This window comes from Nannobrachium achirus, assembly GCF_963921795.1.
Source record: "Nannobrachium achirus genome assembly, chromosome: 13".
In the NCBI taxonomy this organism is placed as follows: domain Eukaryota; kingdom Metazoa; phylum Chordata; class Actinopteri; order Myctophiformes; family Myctophidae; genus Nannobrachium; species Nannobrachium achirus.
The window spans coordinates 41,095,347-41,108,113 of NC_137833.1; the positions used below are offsets into that span (position 1 = coordinate 41,095,347).

General features: G+C 40.1%; 1 protein-coding gene across 1 annotated transcript; it reads left to right on the forward strand.

Moving 5' to 3' along the window:
• Window positions 1-3,280: 3,280 nt before the first annotated feature.
• On the forward strand, window positions 3,281-12,497 carry degs1 (delta(4)-desaturase, sphingolipid 1). Its single transcript, XM_080739743.1, has 3 exons — window positions 3,281-3,499; window positions 8,749-9,491; window positions 10,069-12,497. The coding sequence occupies exons 1-3, from the start codon at window positions 3,418-3,420 to the stop codon at window positions 10,213-10,215; spliced, it is 972 nt and encodes a 323-aa protein (XP_080595869.1). The 5' UTR covers window positions 3,281-3,417; the 3' UTR covers window positions 10,216-12,497.
• The last annotated feature ends 270 nt before the right edge of the window (window positions 12,498-12,767 follow it).

Below are 12,767 nucleotides of genomic sequence, written 5' to 3' on the forward strand. Positions count from 1 at the left end.
TGTATTGTCTTGTATTTCATGACTTTTGAATAAAGATTTATTAAAAAAAAAAAAAAAACTTGACCAAGTAAAAAAAAATCACCAAATTCTCCTCCTCTGAGGAATGGCACAGTGCAGAAGCTTTCCACCTATACTTATAGGTGGAAAGCCTCTGCAGGGGGTCAAAGGGCGGGTTCAAAGGGCACCCCATTGAATATAGAAATATCACTGCACATGCATGGTCCCAATTTACCAGGATGATTCTATCTGCTTTCTGTTCTTTAAAAAAAAAAGTTATTCTCTTTGTATTTATTCTGCCAAGGAAAGCACCCCCAAAGAACACAGTACAGGAGTTTGAACTACCATCCTCTGGATTATGCAGTACAGCATCTCAACATATTGAGATATCTGCTAGTTGCTATTTCTTTACTTTCTTATCTGGGTATCTATATTCTATCACACACTAGTTGGTGGTGCCTGCACAAACCTTAAAGTCACACTACAGATATCATACAAGTTATCCTCTGCCCCACTTTAACGGGACACTTGACTCTGCTTTCTGTTCTGTTTTTAACTTGTTCTTCTCGAAGTCAGTCTGCAAAGAAAGCTTCGCAGTAAGAAGTAGGGTGGATTTGAACCGTTGACCTGTAAATCACACAAGTGACGTCTCTACTCCCAAGACAAATCTGCGATGCCCTTATAGCCAAAAATGTTCCATATGGCATGTTCTAACTGTGTGCCAAATGTCATGCTTCTTTCATAAAGTGCACGATTTTTGCCTGAAACGCTCTTGGACGGGGATTTGAACATAATGGCAGTGAGATTGTGGTCTCAAGATCAAACTCAGTGCAGAGCGCCCATGTTCAAATCCCAGGCCTCCTACAAGTCATGGCTGTGATACTTGTATCTTTTCAAGGTTAAGATACAAAAGGTGTACTAAAAATAAACCAGGAAATATCTGCTGAGAGAGATGGTGTAGTGGTTTATAGATCAGACTCTCAACTCAGAGGTTTCAAGTTCCAATCCCCGTCCACCTTGAGTTCGTTGCTAACTTTGACAATTTCAAGTCTAAACTACAAGAGAATAAGGTATCAGATATTTCACTGGCACAGCGGGATATACCGGGCCCGAATTCAAGACAGAGGATCGCTGTCGTTTGAAATGATCACCGATCAACCCCCCGGCCACGAGTTCTGATCTTATGCAATATCTGCTTTGTGTGCGGGGGCTTTAACACATAAGTACCATGAAATACCTGTTGAAGCCCAAAGGTGCAGATTTAGACAATGGTATATATTGTAGGCTCGTCTCTTTGTTAAATCACCCTGCGGTGACATTAAATGTTGTCAAGTGTGAATTTGGGGGTTATTTTGAATCGATGCATGCCCCTGCGTGTGAGAGGCATGACACTGGTCAGAAAATATATGGGGCGGTGCATACGTGCGTGATTATTATCTGTGTGTTCATTTTCTTACATAGGCCTAGTTGTCACAGCTTATTCTCAGGCCCAAAACGATCTCAAAAGGAAGTGAAAATGACAGAACAGGATGCAGTTCCTGAACATAATTATGAAGTCCTGTTCGATATGGGCTTAATATTGATGACATCAGGGAACTCCATATATGGACATAAAAGGGTTATGTTAGTGTGACATCACAGTGAAGCCAGAGTGTGATGTCAGAGCAGCAAACCCATTCTGTTAGAGTGGTTTCTCTGACATCACAGTGACATCTGAGCATGATGTCAGAGCGACAAACCCATAGAACAATGTCAGGCGTTGTAGACAGAGATACATACGGACAAGCTGTGACCGTTCACATATTAATCTGCGACCTACGGTCGGTCGCAATGGGGCTTTTAAGCCGTGACATCATTTTGTAGGCAGAGAAGAATCTGACCCCAGAGCATTTTCTGTCCCTCGCTATTTCAAAAAACAACGACTAAAAAATAACGACTAAAGTATAATTCTAACACTTTCCTTTCAACAACAAAGAGAAGAAAAATGTGTAAATAGTAAGAATAGTAAAAAGATGGGGGCAGAAATTCTCCTCTGCCTACAAAATGATGTTATACCTAACAGCCCCATAGGACCGGTCGCAATAAGACCTCGAATCACCATGCAGAATTTAGTAGTACCTGATGAAAGCTTGGTTTTGTAGTTACTGTACTACTACTACTACTTTTTGCCAGACCCATGAAATGGGTAGGCCTACATAAGCAAATGTCGGTCTGTCTGTCCGGGTTTTCTATATAAAGGGTATATATGATGATGACATGATGATGACATACCTACAAAAGGCATGATGTCATAAATGATGATGACAGACAGGGGGTCTGGCACAACCAGGTTGACCTGGTCTAGTTTATTTACTATAGGCCCTGGCAGGAATTTCAGGGAGGCCATGAAGGCCATGGCCGTCGTTGCCCCTCAGTTTGGCCTTGTGCCCCTCCAAAAAAATAGAATGTCCTGAGACCACAGTGGCCTTAATGCCCCAGCCCAGCTGACTGTACTACTTTCTCCTCTGTCTCTGTCTATATGTAGACACCAGTGTCTTGTTGAGTCCCCATTTTGAAACCAATCCAGTATCTTTGATTTGTGCAGGGCTGAGCATCAGATTGTAAATACCCATTTATTTATTTCACAGCAGATATTCTACATGTTAAATGTAACCCTTAAATTCAATTAATTATTTCAATGGACTCAAATCTTGTTTTATTTGATGGCCTTTCTGCCCTGGCATTTGGCCTTTGTGCCCTCAAAGGATTTACAACCCCAAAGGCAGAGTGGCCTTGCCCCTAAAATGATCAAATTCCACGCCTGCTATAGGCCTATCTACTGCATAGTAGGCTAATGTGTTCTATCCGTCTGTCATTCAATGTTATATGAGATACTTCAATGGTTTCCTATGGAAATAAGCTTAGTCTTTTCTAGGATCTCCTTTTAGTTTAGCTCTGGTCCATCGCGTCATGGACCAGAGATACTTTTAGTTGACCTTGTACCAGTGAACTGTATGAAACTGTACCTTTTTCTATGCAAACTTCTAATAAAGTCTTCAATCAATCAAACTACAGTGGTCTAAAGCCCGCCTATTGTATCCGGTAATTTGCACGCGCACAGATATGCGCGCAGGCAAACCGTTTCCGTATCCGCTCTGTACCGGACCTGCCAACTACAAAGCATTCGAATGAATCATCCGAGCCTGAGGGGAGGAGCTCGACGTGAAGTGGGCGTGTTCGCTCCATCCTCCCCGTCGTCTCGTCCTCGTCGTCATCATAGAAGACTAAAGACTTGACCCAGGAACACAGAGAGAGAACGGTCAGGCCGCCGCACTATAGAGAGGCTTGTGTTAGATAACGGTCTTTCTTGGGTAACCACTAACCAGGGCGAGCGCACATTTCTCAGTTTGCTATAACGACACACAAAAGAGAACTAAAGCCATGGGAAACAGGGTCGCCCGAGAGGACTATGAATGGGTCTACACCGACCAGCCTCACGCCGACAGGAGGAAAGAGATTTTAGGTGAGCGGACGCTGTTTTTTTTTAACTGCCGTTGTAGGTAGAGGATTACAACAACGACCACCCTCGCAAAAAGCTAACGACGAGCAACACCGGCTAAAGTTGAGCCAGCTTCGGTAGACGACACTTGTGCGGTACAGTGCGATACAAAATATAGACCTATTTGGTGGTGGTGCTAGCTAGTTGGTCGAGATTGCTGCTCGTAAGATAGATCTTAAAGTGTATTTTTCTGTTTCTTGTCGTTTACTTTCAGAGAGCTAAACGTTGGCTGAAGCCGGTCTTTCTTGCAAAAAGGAAAAAAAAGATGTACAAGCTAATAACGTGTGTTACTAGCTAATAACGTGTGTTATTAGCTTGTATTTTTGTTTTGGTTTCTTTTGGCAAGAAAGCGACACACCTTGGGTCGGGACTCGAGCTTAGCTTAACGGTACAGTCAACAGACTCACAAGTCCCACGTAACGTTATTCGTCTGCGGTTTTTATGGTGTGGTTGTGGTACAGTTTTAACTTGCTTTGTCAGTGTAAAACGTATGTTTTCTCATGCCAATGAATAAAGCTCATTTGAATTGAACCAGTTTAATGGCACACAACCACGTTTTTGTATTTTTTATTTTACCAAATTGCTTTTATTCACAATAGTCAGTCACCAATGAGCCACTCCCTATACGCACACGAAAATATTTTATTGCCAGACACATTTTGCAATTTGCATGCAGTGACTTGCAGGAGCCTACTAAGCAGTAAGCTGCATTTTGCATAAGTCAAGCAGATAGCCTACTGTAGGTATTCGTTGTAACTTTGACACACACACACACACACACACACACACACACACACACACACACACACACACACACACACACACACACACACACACACACACACACACATAAACGACATCAAGCACTCTAGACTAGAGGAAGTTGTATTTCTGGGGGGGGGGGGGGGGGGGGTGACTGTACATTTAGGAGGAAGTCTTTTTAACTGGAGTAACACATTTAATAGTGTTCCTGATAGTCACATGACTGGGTGTGACTGCTGTGAGCCTGTGATATAACGGAGGATGTAGCTCACCTCTGTCTATATATGGGTATGATCAATATCCTTGGACAAGAATACAATACAATGCATGAGTTTTTGGTCTCTTTCTGCCTAAAACCCTCATTGCCATATCCACTTCTCACAAGATGAGACATTAAAGTTCAGATTCATTGCGAAATAGTGTGAGGCAGACAGGGACCCCTGTGTTGACCATCAGGTGGTCCACTGTATGCATGCAGGGTCTTGTCATGGACGACTGGTGTTGAGTAGGCTTTCTGTGAAGCCCTTGTTTTGCTAATGTATTTTTTTCACCGTTAACATAACAGACACTTAGGTTAATTGGTGAACAAAGGATCCTCCCATTGTGCTGGGACCAGCTCTATGGAGACTTATAAAGAACTCATTGACAGAGGAGCCGTCTCCTGGGCTGAATTATTCATGTCAGTGAGCCAGACTCCCTACCGAGCACAGCAGTAGCATGAGCCACTCACTGCTAGTCTCCTTATCATGTTATGTATGTGAAGTAGCCCATTTCTTTATGTTTGTGATGGGGAGTCACACATAAACTTGTTTCTATAGGTTACAATCTTTACTGTAGTACTACTAGAATCAGTAGAATGTTAAACATACTCACAAGATGAGTCTAGATTTCAACTTGGAAATCTAGACCTTGTCGGAAATGTTATGCTCAGGATGATGTTCCTTTTATTTAGGCTTGAGTTGTTCAGGTTTCTACAAAGACTTAGGCCTTTGCTGCTGCTGCCTGCCTGATTGTTTAACTTGTGTGTGTGTGATCACATGCTTCAGGCCTCTCCCACTCTAAGAAGTTCTCCCTTGTATTTAGACAAGTGGAACAATGTGGCCTACTCATTCAGGATGTGTCAGGTCTTTGCTGGGACTTGCTGCAAAGTGCTATTACAAGTTACAGCTACCGTTTGTCTCTTTCTCCAGGCCAGAGGACAGCATAGCCATATGTTTCCATTGTCCATGAACATTCAAGTTGAAGAAGTTGAGCTGGTTAAATTCTATTTTTTGTAATCTTTCTGTCTGGTCAGGTAGGGGATGCAGTAAATGCTACTTTACTCATCAACAGTACGGACTCGGGTGCCACTGCTTTTGGCAAATACTGGCGCAAGTCTGTAAACCACAAAGTGTAGCTATAATCTGCTGCTATATTACATCAGGTCCTTATCTTGCATACAATACAGTTTCTTTTTTTCCCCTTTTTTTACCACTGTGTGATGTATGGCCGGTTTTGTATCCATAAGTTATGCTATAGTGTCTTATCATTTGTCCATCTATATGTTCCTTAATCTAATCTAAAAGCTTCTGTGTGCTACAGAAGTGCTAGTGGAAAGGTCAATAATTAAGCAGTGTAGAGTAGGTGTGTAAATACAGGTATAATTAACAGTGTGCTGCTGATTGCACAGTAAGCTAGATCAGCTTGATATAGTCATAGTGAAAGTGTAACTAACGGGTTTGTAGGTGTCAGCTTGCAAAAGATGACAAGTGGGCAGAGCCTCTGCCAACTGTTTTGAGTGACAAATATGAGGCAATGGTGGTGCTTCCTCTTCCCCCTTGCATGATTTTGCGTAACAGACAGAAAACAGCAAATCCCCTTTCGGCTAAAGTTTTTGTCTACCTTACACAAAGCATTCATTTACTAGTGCTAGTTGTGTAACCGATCAGTTGTTAGACTTTTCTTTTCTGTTAAAAGAATACATTTGTCAATTAGAGGCTAGTACATTTCAAATGTGCTCTGATGCCATAACCATGTAATTACCTTAAAAACGATCTAACTTCTGCTCTGATGCCATAGCCATGTAATTCCCCTAAAAACAATGCAATGTTTCTTATCATAGGTGTTCCAAATATGTTGCTGCTGGGTTACAGGGGCAAGAATGCCTTTACCTCACGTACCCTTGCATGTTTACACATTTTTCTGTTTCATATCAGTCATGACGATAGCAGTTTCATATCAGTCATGAAGAGAACACGATAAAAAGCTCTGTCACATAGTTTAACACAGCTCAGCTGGAGTCACCAAGGCGTGACTCCCCACTGTCAGATGTTTGAAAGACAATCCAGCTGTTATTCATGAACTTTGTGGAACTTTGTCATTTTATGCCAAGCGTAACTTTGTCAACCGCGTTAAGTTAAAATACACAACACATAAGTACACATTCAGCATCTTCAAACTTGATATTGTCACTTAGATTGTTTGAGTTAACTTAATTTTGAACATTTGATCAACTTCATAACATTGTGGTAGCTGGTAGCACGCGTTATAACGTAATGTGTTTCTAGAATCAACAGTCAAAAGGTCACTTCAGTTCCCAGTGACCTGTACGAGTACAGGTCTCCTAACAAAGGCTCTATTCCTAACAAAGGCTAACCAGATAGTGCTGCCAAGTACTACAGTAGAAAAACATGGGCATGCAAAAAACTTGATGAATGCCCCTGGGCCCTGATTATGCCCAACTGATAAGGATAAGCCTCTACACCAGTGTGGTTCCCAAACTTTTCAGATCGAGACCCAAAAGAGAGATTAGACGTTTGCCAGGGACCCAAACTAGTGAAAATAGCAGATGTGCAAGCGTTGTGAGCTTGTAGATCATCTATTTTCACTACTTCTTAATTATTATTTTATTTATATATGGAATTTCTTACATTTGTTTTAAAATGTAGCCTACACAATTGTTGTATTGATACAAATATATATCTTTTGAAATATATATATTTTCATGGGCTTTTTACTCGAGTAGGGAGTTAAAGGACAACTTTGTTTTTTTACAACAAGGGTTCATATTTTAGATTGTAATTAGAGAAAAGAAAAAGTGAGTGTTAAAATGTTTTCATTTGCTTCGCTCTATTGTTTTATTGTGTTTACCGTGCTAAAATGTGGGGCATGCGTACGCATGGGGGCATGCGTACAAGTGGCTAAATATGTATTTTTAGACACAATAACCCAGCAGTTTCTTTATTGCTATTTACAGTAACACTTCTAGCCCCCATAAGTCACATCCAACCATGAAAGGTTGCGTTGTATCTTGTGAATGGGCTTATTCTGTGTAAAATGACATACTTAGCCACTTGTACGCATGCTCCCAACCACTGAAATAAGAATCTCTAAAACCCATAAATGGGTCCTGACCCACAGTTTGGGAAACAGTGCTCTACACATTCTGAACTTTACCTATAATAGAAATAAGGGTTTTGTAAATATTGGATGAAATGTCAGCATTTTCTTTTGGATGTCTTAATTCATTTCATATTTGTTTCTGTTATTTATAAAAAGGTCTATTATGACATGTCACATGAACACGGATTAAGGTTCTGTTGCCACATCTGATTTCAGTAATTTTGATTCCATAGAAGTCAGCAGCATGAAAGCAATATCATGCACATGTCACTGCTTGTAGATTGGCTACTGGTTCTTTTAAGATGAAAGAGTATTTGAAGTGGTCAAACTAGCAATAGAATACGTTCATGCGTAATATGTTCAGAAGCATCTTCCATAACAAATGGCCTCAGAAATGTCATAAAAGCAAAAGTTGAAGCCTTCTTCAACTGGTTGATTTTGCAGAACAGCAGAAGGATAATAGCTAAACATTACATTTTCAGTCATGAGATTTTATTTAGCTTCATGTGATTTACATTTGCAAAACTCTACATGCAATTGACATTTTAACATGTTGGTATTTCTACCAGAGGAATGTTGTATATACTGTATCTATGTATACACCATGTGGTATGCCAACCGCTCTTCTGGAGATAATTAGGAATTTCAGAAAAGCAGAGAAAATAATGAATAATACTTACGGTACTCATCGTTTGGTCCCTTTTCAAATAGATCTAGAGACTAGAGAGGTCAAAAACATTCATTTGTTGGATTTCATTTTAGACATATTAGGGGGCATGAAACCATAGTTCGATTTTGTAGTTTGTTTTCATGTAGATGCATTTTAAACTGCAGAAGGTTAACAGCAAGCAGACCTATGTATTGACAATATTTGTGAATAATTTCACATCAGCACCTAAATTATAACACATTGTTTTAGCTGCAGCAGCTGCGTTGTGTACACAGGAAAACAAACTACAACATTGAGGGGTTCATGGCCCAGCCTTTGACATGTAGTCCCTTGAGTGCATTGACCCTGTCCTTCTCCAATACACCCAAACTAATTTCACTTTCTGCTTTCAACTTTACAGCCAAATACCCAGAAATCAAGTCTCTGATGACACCTGACCCAAGACTGAAATGGATTGTTTGCATGATGGTGACTATCCAGTTCATAGCATTCTACCTGGTTAAAGACTTGGACTGGAAATGGGTCTTATTCTGGACGTACGCTTTTGGCAGCTGTATCAATCATTCAATGACCCTTGCCATTCATGAGATTTCCCACAACACTGCCTTTGGCAATAACAAAGCCATGTGGAACCGCTACTTTGCCATTTTTGCCAACCTCCCAATTGGGTTACCCTACTCTGCCTCCTTCAAGCGCTACCACCTAGACCATCACCGCTACTTAGGCGGTGATGGCGTGGATGTGGATATTCCCACAGAATTTGAAGGGTGGTTCTTCTGTACACGCTTCCGGAAATTTGTCTGGATCATCCTCCAGCCATTGTTCTATGCCATTCGGCCCCTCTGGATCAACCCCAAGCCAATCACCCGACTGGAGCTGGCCAACACGGCCATCCAGCTCTTGTTCAACGTGGCTCTGTACTCTCTGTGGGGGTCCAAGCCTGTGGTGTACATGTTAGCCGGCTCCATGTTGGGGATGGGCTTGCACCCCATCTCTGGCCACTTCATTGCTGAGCACTACATGTTCCTGAAGGGCCAAGAGACCTACTCCTACTACGGTTCTCTCAACCTGCTGACCTTCAATGTGGGATACCACAACGAGCACCACGACTTCCCCAGCATTCCAGGACGTAGACTACCTATGGTAAGTACAACCTGGCTGATGACCTTTAGTGCTACAAAAGAATGTCAAATGCAGTTCATTGAATCACACAAACGAACATACTGTACATAATTATTTTTTACAAGGCTGATTCATCATAAAATATTCAGTACAAGATGAATAGCACACAGACCATGGTACAGTTTAAAATGACCTGCAAGATAAGAAACAAAGATAAAGAGCTTTAATTAAGAAGAGTAATAAAACACAGATAGCAACGATAACAAACTGTACCAATGCGACTGCCTAGGAAGAATAAAACAGATGGCAACGATAACAAGCTGTAACATTTTAACTGCCTACAAATGAAATGGAGGATGCATTCTCAGTACTTTAACGACTGACTTCCAACCCGGTGGTTGGATGTGGTTAAAGGTCTGAGAACTCAAAATCTATTTTGTCGACAAAAAGACAAATGCTATGAGTAAAAACTACAATACCGGTAGCCAAACGGTTTTATGACCTAGTATAAAATTGGGCGCAAGTTCATTTGAAATTCATTTTTCTGTCTGGCCTAAACTCTGTTAACTTGGTGATCTTTTTCTTTCTTGCTACATAGGTGAAGAAAATTGCAGCAGAGTACTATGATGATCTGCCACATTACACATCATGGGTGAAGGTCCTCTATGACTTCATTATGGATGATGCACTGAGCCCATACTCCCGTGTAAAGAGGAGGCTAAAAGGAGACGTCAAACAAGAGTAAATTGCTAATTTGTATTTTTCACGTTAAGCTTTTCTGGGAAGAAATGGTGTTACCAGGCCCAGCTCATTATACTATCACTTTAATAGTTGTTGCATATTAATATACACAGCCCCTCTGAGATAAGAGTTAGAAAATTTGCTCCCACTCTTGTGAAGAGCAAATGTCCCTAGTTTATCACACACACAAATTTAGTTTCCAAACTGCAATCAATTATCAGCACAAATGTATCCCTCGCAAACAAGACTTGTCATGTTAGTTGTAACACAGGTTACAAGAATCTCTGGGTTTAACATAACATTTTCTTCAGTTTATCAAGACAGTTTTGCTGAAGTTACTCAGTTGCAGGGGTTGACACTAACGGTTGCCCGTTGCAAGTAAGTAAAATGTTTGTGCAAGTGGAGTTTGTTTTCAGGTTGCCCGACAGACAAGTGTCTTTAGTTTGCTATAAACAGAACACAAGATGTCTGTTACTTTTTGCCCAACAGGCAAGTGCCTTGAACCTTAGTGTCAACCCCCGAGTTGTGTAAAAAAAAAAAAGTCTAATCTTTCTAAAGGGTTGTCACCTTTTACAAAGGCTGTGAAGGTATATAATGATGTACATTATATTGTGCTGTATTGCATTTGTAAATATGGGTTGTTTGAAATTCTACCTACAGTAGGATTTAACCCAATTACATATGAGATCCATGTTATGAATTACATGTTCATATTTGATGTAAATGCTGTGATTTTCTTTTTCTTAAAGCTCATTTAAATCAGAATCTTTGTGCCATTTGCACTTGCACCAAAAGTTATGTTCTGCTCAGATTAAGTTGCGTTTTTGAGATTAGATCAAACATTTCCTTTGGTGTGTTTTGTCTTAGCTTTCAAATGTTGACCAAATGAGGCCTTAAATGTGTAATGCAAACAGTGCATTATATACCGTTATCTTGTTAGTGGTATACATTTAATGATCATTGGTACTTTTGAAGCATTTTCAAGTAGTATGTATTACATCAAAGGCTTGTGGTGGCATATGTGGCAAGTATACTCTCCAGTCAGCTTGTTATAAGGAGACCAAAGGTTAACTTAAACCAAATGAAATGCTATGAAGGTGCTTTGACCTTCACTTGCCCCCATTGTAACCATTTCTCTCAGTTCTGCTATGTGCTATATATGCAGTTGTGTCCTTAACATTTTAAAACAGGCAATGTGGACAGTTTCCATGATGAATCATGCCTCTTGAGTAATGAGTGAAACATCTAATAGATTCTGTGAGGTTCACTCCAGCCCTAGAGTATTTTGGTCGTACTACTGACTCTCTAGGTAAATTAATTAGTGCAATGCAGTTTGACAATATCTGCAAAATAAACTTGTTTGCTTTATTTTGTCAAAATGCCCTTTTCAGATAAATTGTCCATGCTAGTGCAATTGATTTATTTTGTTGTAAGTAGGAGTTGCGTTACACCTACATCAGTATTAAATTACTGCGGGACATAATCTTATGGAGTTGAGCTGAAAATCTAAGGCTGTATTTACACTGCAGGCCGAGTGTTAAAATCTGTATAATTTATCTAGAAGTTTGACACTGTCTCACACTACTCAATATAAGATGCATACGATTTTGTGTTCCCAGATTGTGGCTTATTGCAACTGTTTGAAGGTGTACTGATTAAACATTGGTGACTGAATTAGTAGCTACAGAAAGTTATAAAGCATGAGGACGTTGCTGGCCAGAAAGAGAAAGAACATACTTAAATGTTCTATTTTTGCATGGGGTGTAAATTAAGCTTTACGGTCTGTACACACCAGGACTGGTTTCCCTTTACATTTGTATTAATTTAAGCAGCTGTTTGTGTTATGAGTACATGTACATTGATCACGATTATAACAAGGCAATGTAATTATCTTTCAAAACAAAGTAGATTTTTCTACGTGAATCAAATAACCAATCTGTATGAGCAAATACGTTTGTGAAATAATCGCGTCAGCCTTTTTCTATCTTTTCATCGCGTCGCTCCTGGTGTGTAAAGACATTTAGGGTTTATGAGCACAAATCTGCTATGTAAGTCATCTCATTACTCATTCCACAGTGTTGGGACAGTGTTAAGATGGGTATCACATTGGGCCAGATAATCAGAGGTTTGTGGGCATGTAAATGCAGCCATAAAATAGTCTGTGGTAAAACCACAGCGATTGTCTGTAGACTTGTAAAGCACTGAGAATGGGATGTCACAGTTCTATTCTCACTGTACCATCTGCCTTTTATTTTACTGCACCAAAAAGATTGATTAAAAAATACCTTTGTCACTATTATTGTGGTTGTTCTTTTTCTTATATGTGATGACAGGATACATTTAAGTGCACAAGGTCGGTTCAACCCTTATATATGCCTTGTTACAACATATTACAGTACACATTTGTGGTTAATAATTAAGCCAAATAAAGCATTAGCTTGTAGATCAAATTCTCAAAGCAAAGCAATCATGGTTTTACTGCCTGTCTTCATTTGTAGGCAATCTAATTTGCACTTGTTCATACAATGGTTAATTTGATATAAATTAACACTTCCC